Genomic DNA, 22,209 nt, shown 5'->3' on the forward strand with positions numbered 1-22,209 from the left:
TTTCGAGTGCATTCGCTTGCTTTAAGGTGTTGTACGTTGGGCTGCTGATTTGTACGTTGAGTGGTGGGACCGCTCCTGGTAAATTGGAACCAAGCACTTGATGTGAGTGTTGCTGGTTTGTAGGTTGTTGGTCCGACTCTTGCTGGGCTGAATGCGCCTGCTTCATCGTGTTGTACTTTGCCCTGGTGGTTTGTACATTGACTGGTCCCACTGCCGCTTGAGCTTTTGCAGTCATTTGAACATCCGACTGCTGCCTGTGCGGCTGGCTTTCATACCTTCTGTTGTACTTCACAGCTGTGTGGATGGAGAAGGAAAAAGGCTTTTTCTCTTCAAATTAAATAATTAACTTCACTTATAAATGATAATCAATGTTTAGAATCTAAAACATGGAAAAAATTTTCTGTTCTGCTCCACAATTGTGTAGATGTGGAAAAAATTTCAGCAATTTAATCTTAATTTCTAAAATGCCCAAAAAATTTCAAGAATTTAATCAAAATATATACGTTTGTGAGAAACATAAGATATACTTTATTTGTAAATTTTGACCAACCGCTTTGATCATGTGTTATAACGTTTAAAATAACTTCACTTAAATCATAATCAATGTTTAGAATCTAAAACATGGAAAAAATTTTGTGTTCTACTTCACAATTGTGTAGATGTGGAAGAAATTTTAGTAATTTAATCAAATTACTTAATTTCTAAAATGTCCAAAAAAAATCAAGAATTTAATCAAAATATTTAATTACAAAAAACCACGAATTGAACTTCATCCGACAAATTAAATAAAATGTTTAATGTGTTTAAATTAAATCAAATGTTTAGATAAAGTATTAAAACGTGTTTAATATTATCAAATGTGTTTATATTATCAAATTAAACACATTTAATATTATCAAACATTTTGTTTATATTATCAAATGTTTAAGTAAAATGTATTCAGGTTTCTAATATAAAAAACCATCAATTGTGTTTAAGTAATTTGCTATATAAGGATAATGATGTATATTTATTCAAACAATCACTAATTGCATTCATCGGGTTTCTAATATAAGGATAAGGATGTATATATTTATTTTAAAAAATTGATAAATTGATAAAGGTAATAACCATTAAAAAATATTCAGAATTATGGTGGATATAATAATTGGAGTTCATAGATTTAGAGAAGCACTAGATAAATTTTTTATATATATAAATGTATGTAAGTCAAAATATATTTCCAAATTACTGAATTGAAATCTAAAAAAAAGATTCATCAATTGCCTTCATGTAGTTTGTAGTTTGCAATTCATTATTATTCTAAATATAAGGATGTATATACTTATATTTATATTTCATATATAATTATGTATATTTATTAAGTAATAAGTGATAATATATACATTTAGATATATATATCCTTTATATATATAAGAAGCACTTGGCCCTTCTACTGTTGCTGGGATTTCGAGTGCATCGGGTGCTTCGGGCTCTTGTACGTTGCAATGTTGGTTTGTACGTTGGACTGAAGCACTTGGTGTTTCTACCGTTGCTCAGATTTCGACGCTATCCCCCTGCTCCAGGCTATTGTACGTTGCAGTGCTGGTTTGTACATTGACTCATTGAGTGCACCCACTCCTGCTTCAGTGCATTTGGACTGCTGGTTTATTGGCTGTGGGCTGTGGACCCCGCCTTGATTATTATTTGTATAGATAGATGGCTTCTGTTGTACTCCAGAGCTGTGCGGATGGGAAAGAAAAAAATGCCTCTTCTCTTGAAATTATAACTTCACTTAAATGATAAATCAACTTTAAAATGTGAAATGCGAAAAAAAAACCAGGAATTTTATTAAATTACTCAATTGAAATGTAAAAAAAAAAACAGGAATTTAAGTTCAGACCAGAAGTTAAATTCATAGACTTAACAATCATGGAAAAAAACCATGTTTAAAATCTGCAATATGGAAAAAAACCAGGAATTTAATCAAACTACTGAATTAAAATAAAAAAAAACCATCAGAATTATGATAAAACCATTAAAATCATGGAAAAAACCATTAAATTTTAGATAAAAGCCATTAAAATCATGGAAAAAATCAAGAATTATGATGGACATTAGAATTGGAGCTCATAGATGTAGAGATATTACATACATTTCTAATATGAACATGTATATTTATTAAACCATGAAAACAAATCAAGAATTATGGTTGACATAATAATTGGAGCCTATAGATTTAGAGATTAGAGAAATATTAAATAAATTTTTTATATAGAAATGTATGTAAGTGATAATATGTAGATTTAGATAATAATAAATTCTTTTTTTTTCCCCGGAAACGTTAGAATGATAATATATAGATTCAGATATTTTTAGATTTGTGATAAACATGAGATATAGTCTACTCCTGAATCTTGACCAAGGAGCTGAATCATGTGTCATAAGGGTTAAATCAGTTGTCTGCCACTACCTTTTGTTTTTTACTGTTTTGGCCATTCAGATGCTTATTTTATGGACCAGTTTCCTCCCAAGGTTGGCTCTTTTTGTCATTTGGAATTCCTTTGCCTCGGTTTTCCATATTTCTTGTTTCTTACTAATGGACGACGGATACATAGCAAAGACAGATTTCGTGCAAATAGTTTCCTACATTCATAGAACCAGTTTACCTGCAAATTATAGTACATCTTACAGCTTCCTTGAGATCAGCTATTGTTTTATCCTCATCCAAACTTAATTTAGATGAGCTATTCGTTTGTTTCATGATAGTGTATATTTCTTTCATCTCAATCTCTACTCAGGTGTTCGAAGTTTCTTATAATACGCAGTAGCAGAGGTGGTTCGATCAGCTTCATCTGCTCTCTCCATGGAGGTTTTGTACTCTTTCCCGTTCGTTTAACTGCTTTTCTGTTCTGCCTGAATATATTTAGTTCATAGCTCGCTCCTTCTGTGCTGATACCCTTGCCGCATTTTACGTAAATAATTTGTCCCTTACGCATCACCGGATATACCTGTTTACGCATATATATACAAAGAATATATATATCTGTCCGTATGCCTACATTCTTCTTTGTCTGTCTTTGTTTCTGCCTTCGTCTGCGCATATAAAAAACATGAGCTGCTCTAAGCTATGGATAAGGGATGATCGTAAAAGGATAACCGAAATCGTAAAAAGAGAGAAAAATTTGCTGCTCTATCTGTCGAAGAGAAAGAGGCTCGACGCAAAAAGAATAGAGAGGCTTCTAATTGGAAAAAATCGTTGACTAGAGAGGATTATAATTGGAAAAAATCCTTTCCAAGTCCTTGCCACAGCAATTTCAACAGGCTTCTAACTCGCCAGCTTCTGCATCTATTATACGTACCCTTCCTGCTGAACAATGTTCCTATGGTACATGCTAATCCAAAAACTCTTATTATATTCTCATAATCTGTCTCTTCATGGTCTGTTCATGATAATCTGTCTATTTCTCTTGCTTCGTTGATGGTTAGCTTTGAATAATAAAGTTACCAGACCCGTTCCTTCTCCAACCTTCAAAGACAAGGGAAACGTTCTTGGAAATATTGGTTGTAATCAAGGTTAGTGACAATATTTATTCTTCTTTGGCAACTTTTCTTACAATTTTAACCACTATGTTTACGTATACTAAACTTGGTATTTTTCTCCATGACCTTCAGCTGATTCACGCAGTCAGTTCTCATGCTCTGATTTTACAGAACACTTCAGATGTACTATTTCTATCTACCATGAATCAATAAATCCACCTCAACTTAGCTGTATATGTTTGTTTGTTTCCTGCTACATTGTAGTGATTTAGGCTGTCCATTGTTTCTTATCCTATTTCAATTGCATTTCCTTTTTTATAATATCCATAGCACCAGTCCCAACTCTATTTATTGTAATAGGTGCTTCAAAACCTGGTATCCGAATTTCTCAGTCTCCAAACAATAGTGGTGAACTACCTTATACTGAGTCGGGTAAAAAATTGAAGGACCAGATTTCTTCATTCTCAAGCTATGAGAAAGGTACATGTCATACTTTGTTTTCAATGTATTCTTGATACTGATATTATAAACACTATTCTATTGATACAATGATCTATTTCCAACTTTCATATGCAGGGTCTACTTCTAACTCTGTGACACAAGATACATGTGTAGCCACTGATATCACACACAATGCAGGTGATTTAAGCTTTAAAATTAATCATTGATTGTTGTTCATTATATACAACCATGAACATTATTATCACCAACTATATTAGTATTCTTCTTTGATTCTTAGATAAATCATTCATATGTATGAACTGCTACAAATTCTTGACAGAAATAGCAGAAAAATCTTCAGGTGATAAATCTTCTTTCAACTTTTTCAAAAAAGTCCTGGTACCATTGTCTCTAACAATCTGATGGACTTTATTTTTAATAGGTTTGTCAGCTCTGCTGCCAACAAACCAGGTGTATGAACTTCCTCATAATCCCTCTGCTAAAACAAGAAGAAGTGCAGGTTACTAGCTTTGATATGAAATTACTACCTTCTGTGTAGAAGAGCTCAAATTAGCATATCACCTACTTAACAACTGTCACAAGATTGTCATTTTATTCTCAATTTAGTTGTATACCTACAAATTTGTTATTTTTGTTCCATGCTCATAGACTCTATTTCACTCTCATGTTTTGCAATAAATCATCTGTAAACTAATTTCAGATTAACAATTGATTAAATAATCAGCTCATTGAAACATGCTAAACTCTTTAATTGCTTCTGATATGACTGAAAATGCTCCAGTATTTCCTATGGCAGGCTTTCAAAGCTGCAAAATCAGCTTCTCTGACTGGTTCATAATATCACGCTGACATGCATAAGTAATAGTTCCATTATATAATCTCAAGCCACTTCTGTTCATCCAAATACCTTGTTCATATTTGTACCACTATGTATATGAAGTTTATGGCTTCTGCTTCTGATTATATATAGTTGAATCATCCAGGCAGAAGTCATTCATCAGCAAAACAAGTGAAAGCTATTAAGAACAAAAAGAAAAAAAAGCAGAGGTATACATTAGAAACTACTGGTTGTTCCTCTTCTACCTTCTTATTTTCACTTCAACCTTTAGTTTGGCTGAACTAATTGCTAATTTTATAGGTAACCAAGCTATCGATAGAGTTCATGCACTCCAATTTATTAATGATCAGGCATATACACTATCTGCAAAATCCTTTTGGTCAAATTGGTGGTCGCACCAATGATAGTTTTAACCTTTCAATTAGATTTGACAGCACGGTTAAATCATTGTTTGCCATTACCAAAACTTTGTTACCGTGTTGCCCTTCTAGATGCTGATTATGTGGATCCTTAATACCTGACCTTAACCATTTTTGTAATTTCATACTTGTTGGTCTTTGGACGCCACTACTTCTTGCATCTCATTGATAATGATGCATTGATGCGATAGTGTGTATTTGATAGACAAATGAAGTTTCATGCAAGTTCCTTTGTATATTCAAGGATCAAGCTACTTGCAAATTTCTGTATATATTCAAGAAGAAGAACTCCCAGGGGTTTTCCTTCGCTTGTTTAGGAGAAGAATCAAGTATTCTTTTGTTTTCCAGAAATTTTTTTCACTTCTCCTCCTGGTTTTTCTTTGCTGGTTTTTTGCTCACTTGTTTCAGGTTTATCTATTTATGTTCATGTGCAATATTTGGTATTCAGCTCTTTAATGCCCATGTGCATACTGTGTTCAACTTTCTTATCTTAAGTGCCAATGGATTTGCTTTTGTTATCTTGGTTTGGTATATCAATGGAGGTATTCTGCTTCTTTTTACGTATAGTTCACTTTCTTCACATGCATGCTTAGTATATTAAGTTTTGGGGATCTGGTTTTCAAAATCTGTTTTACCCTTCGATCCACATAGCCTGCAACTCTTGCTTTTGGAGTATGCGTGATCATCTCACTCTCCGAGAAACCGCTTGTCATGACTATATTCACAAGCGACGGCTTCTTGTGCCAGAACTTGAGAAAATATTTCTGCTTTGTCTCCTGCTTCTTTGTTTTCTCTTGTGGTTCTTGGTCTTGCTCTTTTGCCCCCCTTTCTTGCTATTTGTTTTGTTCAAGTAATTCTTATTGCTACATCTTTATGTATCTATTTTCCTTAGGATTTTTGTGCTTCTACTTTTCTTTCACCTTTTTTTTTGTGAAGACTTCTTTGCCCAGCAATTATATTGTTATCTATTCTCATATTTTGTTCATATTTTTTCCTTGAATTTAAACTTTTTGATCAGGTGGGATTCTTTCATGGAGGTTGTGGATTTTCAGCAAATATATCTATATGTGATGGTAACGCTTTTGTGTATTTTTTTAAATATAGTGCTGACAATAGTTAGTTTTGGTACAACTCTTTAGTTTGTTCTTTGGACTTTTAGAGATATTAGCTATGATAGTTTTCCAATTTTTAGGTCTTATTATTTTTGCAAGTGTCACGAAGCATCTTACGCCTCAGCCAGGAGCTGGTGGTTTTGATACTCCCATTTCTGGATTGAAAAGAAGTCCAGTGATAGAGGTAGAGGTTTTGTTGTCTTAATCTTATGTTCTAAATTAACCCTGAATTTTTTACTCCAATTTCATATGTATTTGTTAATTTTTGGGTATTCCGTGTAATTGTTGAGAAGGATGAGCATTTTCGAAAGCTAACGAAGGGAACACCTCCAGGAACAAAGCAAGGAACCACAGTTCAAGTGGTTCTTCTACTGGCCTTTTGGATGTACAACATGTGCTTATTTTTAAGCTATTAATTTGTGTCAAACAACCCGGTGAATCCCTTGCAGAAAATTTACAGAGGACTAGAGAGTGAACCAGACTTGCAATGCAGGATCCTAAGGTGATGTCATGTAAGAATAATCTGATCTACAAGTTCTGCGATGTTGTGAAAATTGTGAGGATGTAATCATAAACTACTATTTGATTAGTGCTTGGAAATTGCAGAGATTATAATCTTGTTCACGATTCCTATTTGATCATTAGGTTGAATTTGGTCTCCAAGTATTTTTGCATTTACATCTATATTTGTATTCTTTCATTGTTATCTGTCAATGTCTTTTGTAGTGCTTCCATGTTTGTGCAGTATTACTAATTAGAAAGTTTGTCACCGTAGAATTTGAAGTTACCAAATGCTTCTTATCTGATATCGTTTCTCATCTTTATCATGTTGTTTGAAGACTTCTAAATAGAGATTGACATTGTAGGATTTCCACATGGATCGTTGTAAATTAATTCACATTGTTTCCGGTTCTATTATCTACTCTTATACATTATCATTGAAGTCTGTTGATATAGGAATATCACACTTTGTGCAGCTTCTAGATCTTTCTGTTTGAATGATTCAATGTGACTATCCCTAAATCAGCTTCTACACATTACTGTGATCTAGAATAACTGATTGGCTGATTTCAGAGAGAATGTTTGCCAGCCCTTGATCCCAATCACATCCAAGCAATGGGTTTTTGCTGCTATAGCGAAAGAAGTAAAATTCCTAACTTATTGTCTTTCTTCAGTCCCCAAATTTTCTTCCTCACTAAAATATTTTAGTTTATTTAAAAAATTCAGCTACACTTTAGCATGAGGATTGTAGTACACACACTTTGGTAATGAAGTTGAAAGCTTTGATCTCATTTGCTGCAAGAATCAAGTGGAAGTTTTTCTATAGCTTGCTTGTACTTCTGCTGTGAACTTGTACTTTAATAGTAGTTGACAAGATAGTTTGCATACCATACTGAACTGCATTTTTGAATCTTAAATGATTGTGTAATGAAGAATGAAAGGTAAAAATTGGAGTTGATGTGCAAATGCAGTGGGAAAAACGATGCAAGAAGTTAAACGTTGCAGGAGACCTGCCTCTATAAGTGGCAAAATCCAAATTACAGAAGCTTGAAGAAGGGGTGTTCTTGGTGAGAAGGAGTTTCAGTGGAACTCATAAGCTTCTGGATGAAAAGCTTGAGGAAAGAGTAGGTACATAAAGCATTGAAGAAAGGAAAAAAACACCAAGACCAAAGAGTAGCAAGAGAGCACCGAAGTATCTTGAAAAAAGGAGGAAGATCACAGAGTTCATTTCCGCCAAATGAGCTGATCTTGTAAAAGCTTGTCCAGAAGAACTTTTTTTGATCTTTGATCTTATTTTGCGATTGAAAACTTTCTTTGACTTGATGATAGCAAATCACATTTGTTTGAGGGCTATTGCATATAATATCATCAGTTTAATCTTATTTTGCACAGTTGGTTATGTGTTCCTCGCTACTGTTTACGAAGTTTTTTCTCTTAATTTATTTTGCCTAGGAATATCAGAATCGAGTTTGCTTCTAGCTCTGCTGGCAAACGAAAAAAATAAAGGGCCTAAAAAGAGGCGCCTGATGGAGTTCACCCACTCATTTTTCATTAGCCATACAATCTTATAATCCATATGCGGAAAAATTGTCCACCAAAATATAAACGACCAAAATTTTTTAATAAAACACCTGGCGCCTGCGCATTGTGCAGGGAAGCCTCCTAGTATATATATATGTAGATCAAATCAAGGGCTCTTAATATCACGAGGCTACAATTTGGACACTAATATAATACTCCCTCCGTCCCACTTTGATAGTCTTGTTTTCCTTTTTCGTCTGTCCCAAATTGTAGTCCACTTTCCCATTAAGAAATGTAGTAATCTTTCAAATTATCTAAAATACCCTTATTAAATATCTTGTTATTAATACATTGTTATTAAATACTAACCCACTACATTGAATACATTGAGTTTTTCCAATACTAATCCATTAGCTGTAACTGATATTAATTGGCACTCTTCTAGATTAGCGTAAGGGTATTTTAGGAAATTATTAATCTAAATTTATGTTTCCAACCAAATTAATTACACTTTCTTAATCTGTGTGAAAAAAAAACCAAGACTAACAAAACGGGACGGAGGGAGTAGTAGAATAGATACAGACCCGAAAGTGGATAAGATGAAAAAACATCATATAGTAGTAATAAATTTTCTGTCATTGAAATCTGTGCCCAAAAATTTTGTTGTCACCGAACCTCAGGGGAGAATGTTGGTACAAAAAACAGTAGTGCTGAGATAAACTAGTAGTAGTGTCTGTTTTACTGTACCTTGTACCTTGCTGTCTGATCCAAATAAATGACAAAAATCAGTGCCCAGAAATTTGTTGTCACCGAGGGACTACAGGAAAAACTATATATATATATATACAAAAAAAAAAAAACACAATAATAATAATAATAATATTCGTATTCCAACCATTTCCGCTGAGGAGAAGCAACACAATAAAATAAATATTCTCGTCTCTTTTAGCAAAAAAGCCAGAATGAGCTGTGGTATGTATCAAAATAAAACAAACAAGAGATCACACTACAGGGCATGATGAATACAAGTAAGCATACACTCGAGACATATTTGTCTACAACTGACCTTTTAAGAAACCGAGACTACTCCCCAAATTTCGCTCAAGGGGGAACAAAAATTTTGTGAAAGATTGAAGAAATTTTTTTGTATCCCGTGAAAGCTACCTAGTTTGCAAAATCATCACTCAATGGTGAACTTCTGTTTTCCTTTTTTTTTTTTTTGGTGTGTTGGCTTCCAAAAGCAAATCAAAAAACAAGTCGTCAAGAATCCAGCAACCTGCAAGAATGTGGAAAAACATGTAAATTCATGATTACCAAAACCAGGGCAATGCTACACACACAATAATGATATACTCTTGAGCAAATCATGATTGTAAGCTTTTACCAAACAAGCATGTGACACCATTTTTGCACTGATTCGAAGATCATTTATTTCCTTATCTTTTAGTGATTACACTGCAAAAGAACAAGCCCGAATCTTGATTCTGGAAGTAGTATTACTGACAAATCCAATTGAAAAAGCAACAAAAGGCTTAAACTTACATAGCCCCATTGTCCAGAAAAGTTGGGACAGGAAAAACTGAAGATGCCTAAGATCAGTTTCAGTTGGTAAAGGACCAGGACACTCAGAAGATAGCTCCCCACTCTCATTAGACACCAGCTCTACTACTCTCAGACACATGTCCAACACTCCTTTGCCTGCCTCCGTGACACCAAGAAAAGCCAAAATCTCAAACAGGAATCTTTAAACAAGAAGATCAACAAGCATGTCATCATTGCAGCATAAATGAGCATACAATCAGAATTTTATGACGCATGCAACTGGACATAGAAGGCTCTGATGTCTCCCTAAGACCAAAGCTGATAGGATTGGTAAGATGACCAGAATAAATAGTTACATAAAAACCTCTTAACAAAAACAACGCAGGGCTTCTTCCACATGCAGTGGTTACCACTAGTTTCCTTGCACTGAGCCCAATTTTAGATCAAATCCTGATTGGACTGTAAACTGTTGTACACTAGAGAGTAACAAATCCTCGTGTCATAAGTTCTATATTTGTGAATTATGTCCTTTACCTAAACTAACTCTTTTATACACCTGTAGGAGCAAGAAGCATGCGTCAACCCTTTCAGTCACAGTACTAGTGGGGTGTTCACACACTTGATTAGCCCCTTTCATATCACCACACAACTAGCTCATGCTGTTTCAGTTTCCAGGTCGAAAGAAAATACATATACTTTCATACTAATCTTTCAGAAATATGCTTTTATCCCTTGTAATCTTACGTTGCTTAGAACTATTTACTAAAAACTGTAATAGAAAATTTTGGATGATTGTAGGAGACAACTCTCCCCATTTTTGAGTATCGAATTTTCCACTAATGCCAGTCTTGCCAAACATAAAGCAACACTTCACTTTGCCCTCAATATGTTCATGCCATCTACTAAGCTAAAATTTCATCTTTTTTTCCTCCTATTCTTGCTTTTAGGATGCAGCTTTACTGTGTGACGTACAGTTTCACTCATGTCAGGCTTAGAATTTCAGATTTTGCTTGTCCATTTTCTGAAACTATGACTCTTTCAATCTTCAACATTAGCTTTGGATAGTCTGTTTTGCCAGGGCAGAACAGAACACTGGAGAAAGCCCAACATGATAAACCAAGAAAAGGAGAACTTGCCATTTTCAGTCAGGTTTTATCTGATAGTTTGACGCTCGAAAGCCAATATGATAAACCGAGAAAAGGAGAACTTGCCATTTTCATTCAGGTAGTTTGATTCTCAATTTTATTCAACACTATAACAAACAAATGAGGCCACAAGTTCTTAATGCAACAACTAGAATTTGGAAGATCAATACTTCCCCAGGTAAGGGACATAATAAAGCTAGTAGGCAAACAGCAAAAAGTGGTTTCTGGCCATTCTCAGCCCTCCATCAATCTTTCTGCGCATAATCTGGAATTATCTTAACCAAAGTGCTGTTCTCTTAGTTATATTATTGACTCCTTTCAAGCATGAAAGAAACACTGAGATAACTACTAATTAATTAACATCAACCAAGGACAACTCCAAGAATATAGTGAAAACATCTCCATAAGGTACGAGTCATGTGCATTTATAAATTTGAGTGTCAGGCAATAAACTGTACATCAATGTCAAGAAATTGTCACCTCATCTGTTTCTGCACTAATGGGTGGCAGTTGGAGGCAAGGTTGAGAAAAGCTTTGTAGTTAATATAAACCATAATAACTAGGCTCATAGTTAGACAAAACTTGAAAATTTTCCCCTGTTAAACCAATGTCCTTAGAAGCAATGAAAGACAGACAGCAAATTTGCTAGTTTTTCTTTGTGGAAAGTCAGCAGGCAGCTAGAAAGAAAACCAATTTCTGAGCATCACTTTACCTTCGTAGTATGCAAGCCATTGGACAATGAAGAAATAATAGTATTATGCAAAATCGCCAATCACGAACATGAAACCTTAAAAAGTCTGTAGCATAGAATGAAGTTTTGGAGCCCGACGACGGAAAAGAGGTTCTAGCCGGAATGTTGAGACACCAGACCGCCACCTATTAGCATCATACATCTCATTCCATGCCTGTACTATCTCATCAACTTCAAAGCCTAGAATTGCAGCAAAGCAAACTAATTAGTACAATCACATTTTAATGCATTTCAAGGAAGAAAAGATGCATCAAGCATTATCATGAAGAGATTGCAATGAATAATTAATTGACCTTCCAGAGCAGTCTCATTGGAACAATGGTTCTTCACCATTACTGCTATGTCTGTAGGAGATGCTCCAGCAAGTTCAAACTTTTCAATTGCAACCTCCAAGCATTCTTCCCAAGTCGGTAAACTCAGCTTAAATTCCACAACCGAGCGTTCGTACAGCAACGTCCCCCAGAGAAGGTGTATCTGAGATCTCATATTTGCAGCTTGCTCTGCAGCTTCTTCAGGGGATACGTCTTTAAATAACCCATCTAATCCCAGTTTTTGCAGCTCAGTTTTATGATTATCTGATTTCGAGAGGCCATTTAGTCGCTCCTCCTCCATCTCTTCCCACATCTGCACGCCTCTTTCCATGCTATCCTCAGCCTTGTTGTACAGCTCCAAAACTTGTGGAGAGGCTCCCATCTCTAAATCAGCCTTGCTTCCAATAGCATAATACCATGAGAGTTTTGCATGTTCAAATCGCTGTTGGCCAAGAGCAAGAAGACCTTCATAGAAGTCTGGCTTGATTCTAAGAGCTTCTTCATACCTCATTCCCGCCTTAACATATTCCGTTTGTGCCCATTCATAAGCGGATTTGATGTCTGCCATTGCAGATTCCTTAGAACCACCCTCTTCTTTGAAAAACACTCGCTTCCTTGCCCTTGACATGTGAACATTTCCCCAATTAAACATGGCTAAAGCAGCCATCTCTTGGAACTTCAGTGCAGCAATTTCAAAAAGCTGTTGTGCATCTTGACTTGTGATCGTATCCTCCATAGCTTCTGAGTATAACTTCATCCCTATCTCATGAAGATCCAAGTACGAGTCACACTCAAACCCAACATGATTCTTGAATATGCGTGCAAACTGGATAATCCAGTCCTCAACACAGGTTTGACCTTTGTCCAGTTCCAAGCCTTTCTCCAAATTCCCATTCTCCGCAACAGTAGACAATTTGCTGGTGCTATTAAAATCTTCAACTTCATTGCTCCCATAAAATGGTTCTTTCTCAGGACTAACTTCTGAAACATATAGTCTCAAAAAGCCCTGAAGATCGCCTGATGTCTCGGCCAACCTCAGCTCCTCAGTCGTGGTGATTGTAACCAAGTCACCCTCTTGGTCCTTATACTTGACAAGCACAGCATGCAGACTTGGAAAGCGATCCAAAACAACATCCCTCACCAGTCTAATATTGCAATTAACTGGTAACTGGGCCCATCTTATATCCTCTCCGAGAATCAATTTCACAGTCTTTGTGGCCACTTTTTCTTCCTTAACGCTAAGCTTCTCCTCCACAACAACCTTATCCTCAGCCTTCTTATCTGCAGGTTCCTCATCTCTCTTTTGCTCAACTTCCGCAACCTTCCTCTTCTCAAATCTATTACTTTTCTTCTTTTTCAACTTCTCTTTCGTACTCTTGCTCGATATGGATGGAAGGGGAGGCTCAACATATTCAGGGGGCAGAACAATCTCTTTATCCTCGACGCCCTTTACCTCAACTGCCTTCTTCACCTTCTCAGCAATTTCTAAAGCAGTTAGATTATTAGGTTCCATACTCAAAACATTGTTAACATCCCTTAAGGCCAAATCAAGCCTGTTCAAAGCCTCATAACACCTAGCCCTCTTCAGCAAAGCTTTGCTATATTTAGGAGCAACTTCAAGTGCCAGATTGCATTCATTTATCGCTCTGGGGTACTCACCAAGCCCCATTTGCATATAGCAGGCAGCCATGTTGCTGCGCAAGTAAGCAACGTCAATATGGTTTCTGGGGAGCAATTTGAGAGCTTTTTCATACTTCAACATAGCTCCCTCATGGTCACGTTTCTGAAAAAGTTTGTTTCCTTCTTCCTTCAATTCTTGGGACATATTAATGAAGACAGCTGTGTCTTCATCAAATGCTTTAGAGGTACGATCTGGAGCTTTGCCAACCTTAGCAGCATTTGAATCACTGCGATTTAAGCCCACAGGACCTTTCTTCTTCCCGGTTGGTTTTCCCATTCTCCTAATCCAACAGCGGCCCAGTAAAAAAAATGCTGAAAAACCTCGTCTGACTTTTTGGTACCTTTTTATTCAATCCCACTTCAGATGTAGAATAAAGAACACTCCCGGAAGAATCTCCAACCTTCATACAAACCAAAAGAAAGCAAAATAAACGCTCAGAAATTTAAATAAGAAAAGGTCAATCAAGAATGGACGACAAATATTCAGTCAATTACACATAAAGCCCATCAAAATGGGAGGCCAGAAGAAGAAGTAGAATGAGGAGAACTTTTTGATTAATCTCAAGGCCTACAAAATGGAAACGGAAGACACAGAAGCAAAACATGAAAAGCTATAGAATCCCTTTGAAACAAAAGCCACGACGTAACTATTTTGGCAACCACAAATCAGTTAAAGGCAGAGAGTCTTTCTACAACTTTAAATCAAAAGGAACCCAAAAAGACAGAAACTTTGAAAAAATATTTACCCACAAAGAAAGGGGAATTTATTGGAATACTAACGAGTTACCTGGTAAGGATCCTCTGATTATCTCCCCTGTTGGTGAGTCAAGAAATGAATCAAAATTGCCAACGGGGAGATTGAGAAGAAAAGGAAAAAGGAAAGAGGCAATAATCCGCCTTTTCTTCTTTTTGAAATCTGTGATTATATCAAAGGGAAATGAGATGACTAATGGGAGGCAAATAGAGTAGTAATATGATTAAGGGTTTGTAAAAGAAAAAGGTGGAATTGGTGTTTATGGGGAAATGATGAAAAGGTCAAGAGAATTAATTGTTTTGTAACTTTGGCCTCTGTTTATGCATGGAATATGGGATTATTCTAAATGCAAAATGAGAGCACTCTCAGTTCGTACTATGATGATGTGAATTAGCTCAGCTGAGAATGAATGATGAGTGCTTATTAATATATTATTAAGAATTATTACTGGCTGAACAATAATAATATATGAATAATTGGAACAGAGAACTGTGCAGGGTTTGTTGGTTTTCATGAACTGGAATTCGTACTCACTCCTGGCTTTGTTTGGGAGCGGGACGTCAACGGGCCAGGTTTCCTGCCGCCTGCCCTGCTGCGGACCGCCAAAGTCCCCACTCCCTCCCACCAATATTAATGAATAATGAATAGCGCGCCACTTGGTGGTTTTCTATTTCAACAGTACCGGTAGCAGGCAGTAGTAAATTAGTCTATTAGTTACACGAGAAAGGAAGATTTTGATGCACAAAAAGATTATTAATCTATTTTTCTTTTTCTCCGTTCAATGTGCACTTTTGAGTTTCATGGTAAAACAAAGAATCTCACACTAACTGTCATTTGATTAATATACCTATCAGCTAAATTACGTTTGTATTGCATTTTCTTGAATTTTTTTTAGAAAAGTTACTGTAGCGACTTAATATATATAAGATAAAAAGATGATTGAAAAATGTATTCATGAAAAATGCAACTATTTTTCTTTAAAAAATTGCTTTTCAAACAAGGAGTTTTGGGGTCAAGAATGGACTACTAATCTTTAGAAGAGTACATGTGCGTCACAGGCTCAATTTTTGTTCCTTTTTTTTTGTTAACACAAAAGATATCTCAACTTTACCGGACTAATCTCTTTGTGCTTGTGCACCCCACCCTCCAAGAGCATACAAGTGTAAAGAGGTGACTCGAACGTGCGACCTCAAGCACTAAAAACCACAAAGACCATCGAGGTGACTCAAATTTTGTTCCATTGACTTGATAGAATTTTACGTACCCAAAAAAATTAAACCAGAGGTAGGCATGACTCATGACTGTGGGAAGGGGGGGTGGGGGGGTTGTCTCAAAATCATTTGTCAAATTTTGTGCACATGATACTTTGGAGGGCCCCCGCTTTGCTGAGAACAGCAGTGTAATAAAGAAGATATGCCCCAGAAAGAAAAGAACATTCCCGTCCGGACCTCTGGCAGACGCAAGGAGGTGGCGGCGGGGCCCTTCCATTAAGATGATGATGATGGTTTCTGTTTGCTTTGACTAGAATTCTACCGTCCATCCTAGACCTAGACTGGTTCGATGGAAGACCCGCGGACGAATCTGATACATACGCCAGCAGCAGTCACCCCGCCATGGAAGGGACGAGGGGCCTGGACGGACAATCGTCCCACTGTTTCGGGCAGTTCACGGCCTGGATGAAGCCTCAAAAATTTGTGCGGCTCAAATCACGTCTTGTAACTCGATTTTCACGTCGTGTGGAGCTCACAAAAATATTGTTCTATTGTTACTCGCTATTGTTCTATTGTTACACCTTGTACAGATGATGTTACACCGTGTACAAATGGTGTTATACCTTCCGGAGCGATTGTTCTGAGCAACCACTCCAGCCCCTTGTCCATGGAGGGCCCGCGTGCAGAATTCTTTTGTCTGACTACTACCATACGCGGACCTTGCATACTACTACCATTTCATGGCATCACATCAAATACGGATACAAGTAATAGCACTCGTTTACTATTATTGTTGCGGCTCAAATTAAACAATCCTTCAAGGCGAATACATTGACTGCATCTAAAAGAAACGAATCTAGCTCAATAAATCATTTGAGTTCCCACTATATACAGCATATAACTTCATACAGCATGTGACTTCAAGGCGAAGACGAAGAAAACTCCAAATCATGTACTACAATAAGCCCATAAACCATCTCACATCCATGCTTCAGTTAAAACTCCCAGTCCTGGCCATGACACACAGCATCATGTTAGAAACGGTACGGGTGCCATGCATGGTTAATCCCGTGATTTACAAAATATTCGGCAAAATGCTAATCATTGTCGCCTTATCACGTCGTCTGAACCAGTCAGTATGCACAGCACTGAACGTTAGAACATCTAGTGGAAGTTGATTATGAAAGCAGATGAGATATGGAGTATTTGCTTCTGCAGTTCCAACAACAAGATAAAAAGTTGAAGATCCCTGCTTCTGTTGGTTGAGCAATGTCTTTCTCCCGCTTCTGCAATACTCTTATGAACTCGTCAGAGCTTAAACTTCCGTCTCGATTTGCATCAAAAACATGGAAAATTATTTCGATCACATTGTCAGTGAGAGAGACGTCACATACCTGCAACAGATGATTGATTTCATCAGAACAAAACACGACAATAGCAACATCTCAACACAACTACCGCTAAAAGGTTATCTTTTTAAACCCGAAGATTCAATGAGCAAGCTAGGGCAGATTATTTACAAGAATATGTGCATGCAAAAGCGGAATTGTAACATGGGCATGGAGAAATGTAACCTGACAGGAACCATATCTCCAGGGCTCATAAAAACAAGAAAAATTGATTATTTTGGAAAATGAAGAGAACACCATTTCAGGAGAATATATATTAATTCACAATTGGAAAATGATCAGAAGATATGGAGATCCTACTTGAGAAGCAGCTCGTCTGAAATCCCCTTTTGTCAAGAGACCATTCACTTCTCCAAAACTGAAAATTGCAAGCGAGAATGGCTGCAACTTTTTACGAAGCTCTGCAAAACTCTTGAATTCCTCAAGTGTAATACGGACATTGCTGATATGTGGCATTTTGTCCAAGTCATCAACACGATCATGCAACTTGCCTAAATGCTTCAGATCAGCAGCAGCTACCATTGACAAGGCAAAGTCTTTGGCGGATATGGTCCCTCGGCACTTGTAATCATAATGGGAAAACTCCAACTTCAGCATCTGAAAAAACCATTTTCATTAAGCAAAATAACTGAGCATCAAGGCCAAGCACGTAATTACTTTGCAGCAGTTGAAATCACAAAACTTTCTATAGAACTAAGAGAGAAAAAGAGAGATTACAAAATAACTGGGACAAGAAACATAGGTATATGGCTCAATTTAAAATAATAATAATAATGATAGGGACAAATTGTAGTTGGTGTCTAAGACAAAATAGAGAACCCCAAAATAATTTTATCCATTCTCTTCTCTAAATGATGCTGGATAAAGTGGAAGAGAAATTTATACTTCATCATGAAGATCTCTCAGAAATTGTACGAATTTATCATGGTGAAGGCACCTCTTCCCATCTTCACCAAAGAAGTATGCCACTAGGCCTCCGTTTTCTACTGAACCCCCAAGACTATGCCCTGCTCGAAGTCCATCCCTATGTAAAGCCCCTTGCCTGTTGTGAGCTCGCATTAAAGCCATTACTTTCTTGAATTCCTCTCTGTGTATTTCCCTACCATCAGAAATGAGCATTAAATTATAAGCAGAAGGATGAAAAAGCATATGGTTTTTGAGCCCCCGAGAGTACTTCAAACAAAGTAAACCAAAGATAAAGAACCAGAAGGGGAAAAGGAAAAAGAAGCATGAATTTGTTCAGTAGAAAGTTTAAAATTAAGCAGTCTTTAGTGAAATGCATCATATGAACTACCTATTTAAGCAGTATTCCTACAAACACCAGGTATTAATCAACCTCTGAGTCCACTTTTGCTGATGCAACTCCATCAAAGAAGCTACAGGTGACGCATTCTTTACAGTCTCCTATTCATAGTAGATATTTTCTTCTTCCTAAAATTTAGCAGAAACATATGTATGACAAAAATTATAATTTCTAGTCTTTTCCTTTTGTTCCTGCAGAGACTATAACCTATATGTATAACCAAAGCAACAAGAAACTTATTTTTGTTCCAAACCAACAGAAAAATAAAAAAACAAATTGACTGAGTTGGCTACTAGCGTAAAAGTTGCATGAATTTCCCACCTATTACAGTCAAGGTCAAACATCTTAAAAGCCACCGAAAAACTGGATTCCGGAATGCTGAGTAGTGTGACAAAGAATATATACCTGTCACAGTAAAATATAAACTGCCTTCAGTCAACTGGGGAACTGCAGTTCTTGGGCATACAATGAAGGAAGAAAAGGTAGAATCAAGCGAGTAAATTGTAGGTACAAGACGTCAAACAATTGTCTTCACAAGGAAGAAGGCAAAACTCACTCCTTAAAAGATATCAGACCATCATTGTCCGTATCAAAAAGCATAAAGAACTGTGAAGGGGCACAACGCAATTCACCAGGAGTCCTTTCTCCTTGGAGATATCCATCTCGTACAAGGTTTGATTCAGATGGAGGAAAAACAGGAACAACTGCTCGCATCAAGTCTGCTGGAGTCATAAATATTTCTCCATTATCAGCACAGTGAGAAGCAAAGTACTCAAATACCTTCAGAAAAAGAAAGCAAGTTCTTGTCAATGGTCCATAACCATTTCAAGCATTAGTCAAGATTGAAGGCTCTCTAAAACAAGGGAAAATCAGTTGTTCTAAGAAAGAGTTGACAATTAAAGAATTTTTAACATCATTTTCTACGTAGAAGTCAGTACATCTTTAGGAATGAAATTGAAACTAAAGCCCCATGCAACTAACACAAAAGTACAAAGGAATGAAATTGAAAACAGGCCAAAAGACATGGAAGAATTGCTTAACCACCCTCAACTTCAATTTGGGTTGTCAACCTAGACACATGGACACAAGAAGTTTCCTTTACTTTTATGGGCTAAAGCATTCAGCTTCTGTTGGTACATTGCCCCAATCCGATTGCATAGGATTGAAAAGAAAAATAATTCCCTGCAGGAGAATTTCTCATGTACAACACATGAAATTTTCATCTTTATAGTGGGTGATCCCAGGTTTTTATTTGGAACTTGGGTGATGGTAGCCACCAGAGCAATGTTCACAAAGTGGACAGTGATTTATGGACATCTAGAGTTAACAATGGTGACTACTTTGGGAAACAACTGCGGGCGTTCAAGGTGACTGGAGAGATTTAGCAGGAAGTAGCCTCGAGAGAGGGGAAAAAAAAGCAGCCTTCTTCATTTCAATAAGCAAATGTAATCCAAACTTGTCTGAAACACTTCTTCAGTCAGGACCTAAAGAACTTGCCGCAGATACTAGATAATACGTGCAAATGTGGAGCTAAAAGGGTAGGGTACATGGATGGAGTTGCAAGCTTTTTTCTTTTGTCTTTTCTTTTCTTGTTTCGAAGGTTAAAAGTTTGAAGTTTAAATCTGGTTTAGGTCCTCGAGCTATATATTTTGGCTACAGGGAGAGCTATATATTTTGAGATGAGATGATGTAGTTCAAGATTGTGAACAACTGCGGTGACAGCTTGTTAAAGACAAATAACATATATTTTCCACACAAAACAAGTCCAATGGCAAATAGGGATAAGCTAAGTAGTTTCTTCTGTTAACAAGAAGAATAAAACAGAATCCGATTTGTACCAACAACATATATATAATTGTGAATTCAATCAGTAAGATATCTACCTTCTCAGGAGGACTTCGCATCCGTATGCGCTTCTCATAATTAAAAAACACTTTCCTCCTATAAGCATCTGTTTTCCCCCCCCAAAAAAAAAAAAAAAACAAAGTTCAAGTTTCTATAAATCCAGATAGAAAAGTAGATGTTAGTTCTAATACTAGTAGGAAAAAGAAGTTACCTCCAAACAGAAACTTGGATTGATTGGGTCGACCATCATCATTATCATAATCAGCATCACAATCATCAGGTGGGGTTGGTAGTGATAAGGATGGAGAATTTACACTTACAGAGCCATCATCAGCAAATGATAAAGATGGGAAATTTGCAGGAGGACTACTAGTAGTACGAGAATAGAGAGCGAGAGCAATGGTAGAGCTTGCGATTATTCCAGGGACGACCCATCTCAGGAATGGCCTACTGGTAGTACAACGACCCAAATGGGATGCTGTCGCCGGCGGCAATAGCGGCGGTAAGGAGGAGAAGTAGCGGTTCGGGAGCGATTGGATTATGCATCGGCGATGATGGTCGATTAAGGGTTGAGATGATCGCCGGAGAGTAGACCAAACCGACATTTTTTATCTGCCAAAAGCGAGTGGTAGTAAAAATTTCCCAACCACCAAAGTTGGCGGAGTTTGCATTGGTTGGTTTAGCGATTTTAGTTATACATTGGCTGGGCGCGGCGGGCAGGGGGGCATGCACTCGTGGAAGTCAAATCAATGTTGAGTTCGGTTCGCTGCAAACCTCCCCTGAGCTTTCTGACACTTGCACTGACACCCATCAAGATTTTAAAAATATCACTGAGCTCTCTGGCTGTGGCAGGGCTGTGGCTGACATGGGAGTGTTTCGCGAATCGAGTCGCTCTAGAGAGCCGATCGCGAGCGGCTCGAATACGAGTTCAAACTAATTAAATTGATCTCGAGCTCAAAATTATTAAACTCGTTGGCTCGCGAGTTCAATTATTTTTTTTTTTATTTTAATAGTAAAATTACATATATATCTCTAATATTTTATTATTTATTAAAAAAATTATTGTTTTATTCATTTTTAAAAATAAATAATTATTTTTTATTTTTTATTTTTTAAAAATAAAATAATAATAATAATATTTTATTTTTTAAGCTCAAGCTCGAGCTTGATATTTTGACCTCGTTGAGCTCAAGTTTCACAAAATTAACTCGAGCTTGGCTCGTTTGCACCCCTAGGCTGACAGCATGAGTGCCAAAATTACCGGTTTGTCCTTTGAAGTTGAGAACAATGACTGACATTAATTTGGGGATGAAATGCATCTTCACATTGCTAACCACAATTAACTAGAATAACAGAAATTTAACTTCTATTTAGGTGATTAAAAGTCCATTAGAAATGGCGCCAATAGAAGAAGAAAGTTGGTGCCATTTTTGTGATTGGGCCAATTTGACAAGAATGATTGAACAAATACATCTTACTTTGTAGCCATATAACTAGAAGGGAAGATATAGAGAAGAAAAAAAAACCAAAGAAAAAGAAAAAGACAATGGACGATAAGTGAAATTGTTCTAATCAGCTTGGAAGTGAGGTTATTAAAAGCAGAAATAAAAGTACGAATTTTCATTTTCAATGCAACACTACTGTAGTGAAGCGTTCTGGTGAATCAGTTTCAAGAAAGGTAGGATGTCATGTAATAGATTTTTGCTTGATCAGTAGATTTTTTAGTTGGTGGTAAAGCTTAAGAGCTATATTTAATGTATGTTGATGTTATTTGCAAATTTCATGTGTTTCTGTAAAAAAATAAAGGCTCAAACATGGACTTTTTTTTATCACCACTTTGCATCCAAATCTGAAAATGTAGGATAGGGACTCTTGCTGTTACT

The 22,209-nt window shown here is 36.6% G+C and overlaps 2 protein-coding genes and 1 long non-coding RNA gene across 9 annotated transcripts; 1 reads left to right on the plus strand and 2 right to left on the minus strand.

Moving 5' to 3' along the window:
* The first annotated feature begins 2,588 nt into the window (after positions 1 to 2,588).
* On the plus strand, positions 2,589 to 4,484 carry LOC140013170 (uncharacterized). Its single transcript, XR_011820235.1, has 6 exons — positions 2,589 to 3,367; positions 3,469 to 3,555; positions 3,655 to 3,705; positions 3,883 to 4,002; positions 4,099 to 4,161; positions 4,406 to 4,484. It is a non-coding gene; the product is annotated as an uncharacterized lncRNA (long non-coding RNA).
* Positions 4,485 to 9,243: 4,759 nt separating this feature from the next.
* Positions 9,244 to 15,162, minus strand: LOC113706960 (protein PHOX1-like). 6 transcript variants are annotated; one of them, XM_027229065.2, is made up of 6 exons: positions 14,592 to 15,154; positions 12,107 to 14,205; positions 11,775 to 11,993; positions 9,918 to 10,073; positions 9,760 to 9,830; positions 9,244 to 9,651 (listed from the first exon to the last, which is right to left on the minus strand). In XM_027229065.2, the coding sequence occupies exons 2-3, from the start codon at positions 14,079 to 14,081 to the stop codon at positions 11,851 to 11,853; spliced, it is 2,118 nt and encodes a 705-aa protein (XP_027084866.1). In that variant the 5' UTR covers positions 14,082 to 14,205; positions 14,592 to 15,154; the 3' UTR covers positions 9,244 to 9,651; positions 9,760 to 9,830; positions 9,918 to 10,073; positions 11,775 to 11,850. The 6 variants fall into 6 exon arrangements, with proteins under 6 accessions (XP_027084866.1, XP_071919413.1, XP_027084862.1 ...); XM_072063312.1 differs by lacking the exon at positions 9,760 to 9,830 and having other exon boundaries at positions 15,093 to 15,162; XM_027229061.2 differs by lacking the exon at positions 9,760 to 9,830.
* Positions 15,163 to 16,531: 1,369 nt separating this feature from the next.
* Positions 16,532 to 21,128, minus strand: LOC113707414 (calcium uptake protein, mitochondrial-like). 2 transcript variants are annotated; one of them, XM_027229725.2, is made up of 7 exons: positions 20,538 to 21,126; positions 20,365 to 20,432; positions 19,038 to 19,261; positions 18,803 to 18,886; positions 18,064 to 18,277; positions 17,479 to 17,775; positions 16,532 to 17,163 (listed from the first exon to the last, which is right to left on the minus strand). In XM_027229725.2, exons 1-7 carry the CDS (start codon positions 20,929 to 20,931, stop codon positions 16,948 to 16,950), a joined length of 1,497 nt encoding a protein of 498 aa, XP_027085526.1. In that variant the 5' UTR covers positions 20,932 to 21,126; the 3' UTR covers positions 16,532 to 16,947. The 2 variants fall into 2 exon arrangements, with proteins under 2 accessions (XP_027085526.1, XP_071919795.1); XM_072063694.1 differs by lacking the exon at positions 18,803 to 18,886 and having other exon boundaries at positions 20,538 to 21,128.
* Positions 21,129 to 22,209: the final 1,081 nt, after the last annotated feature.

This window comes from Coffea arabica, chromosome 8c, assembly GCF_036785885.1.
Source record: "Coffea arabica cultivar ET-39 chromosome 8c, Coffea Arabica ET-39 HiFi, whole genome shotgun sequence".
NCBI lineage: Eukaryota > Viridiplantae > Streptophyta > Magnoliopsida > Gentianales > Rubiaceae > Coffea > Coffea arabica.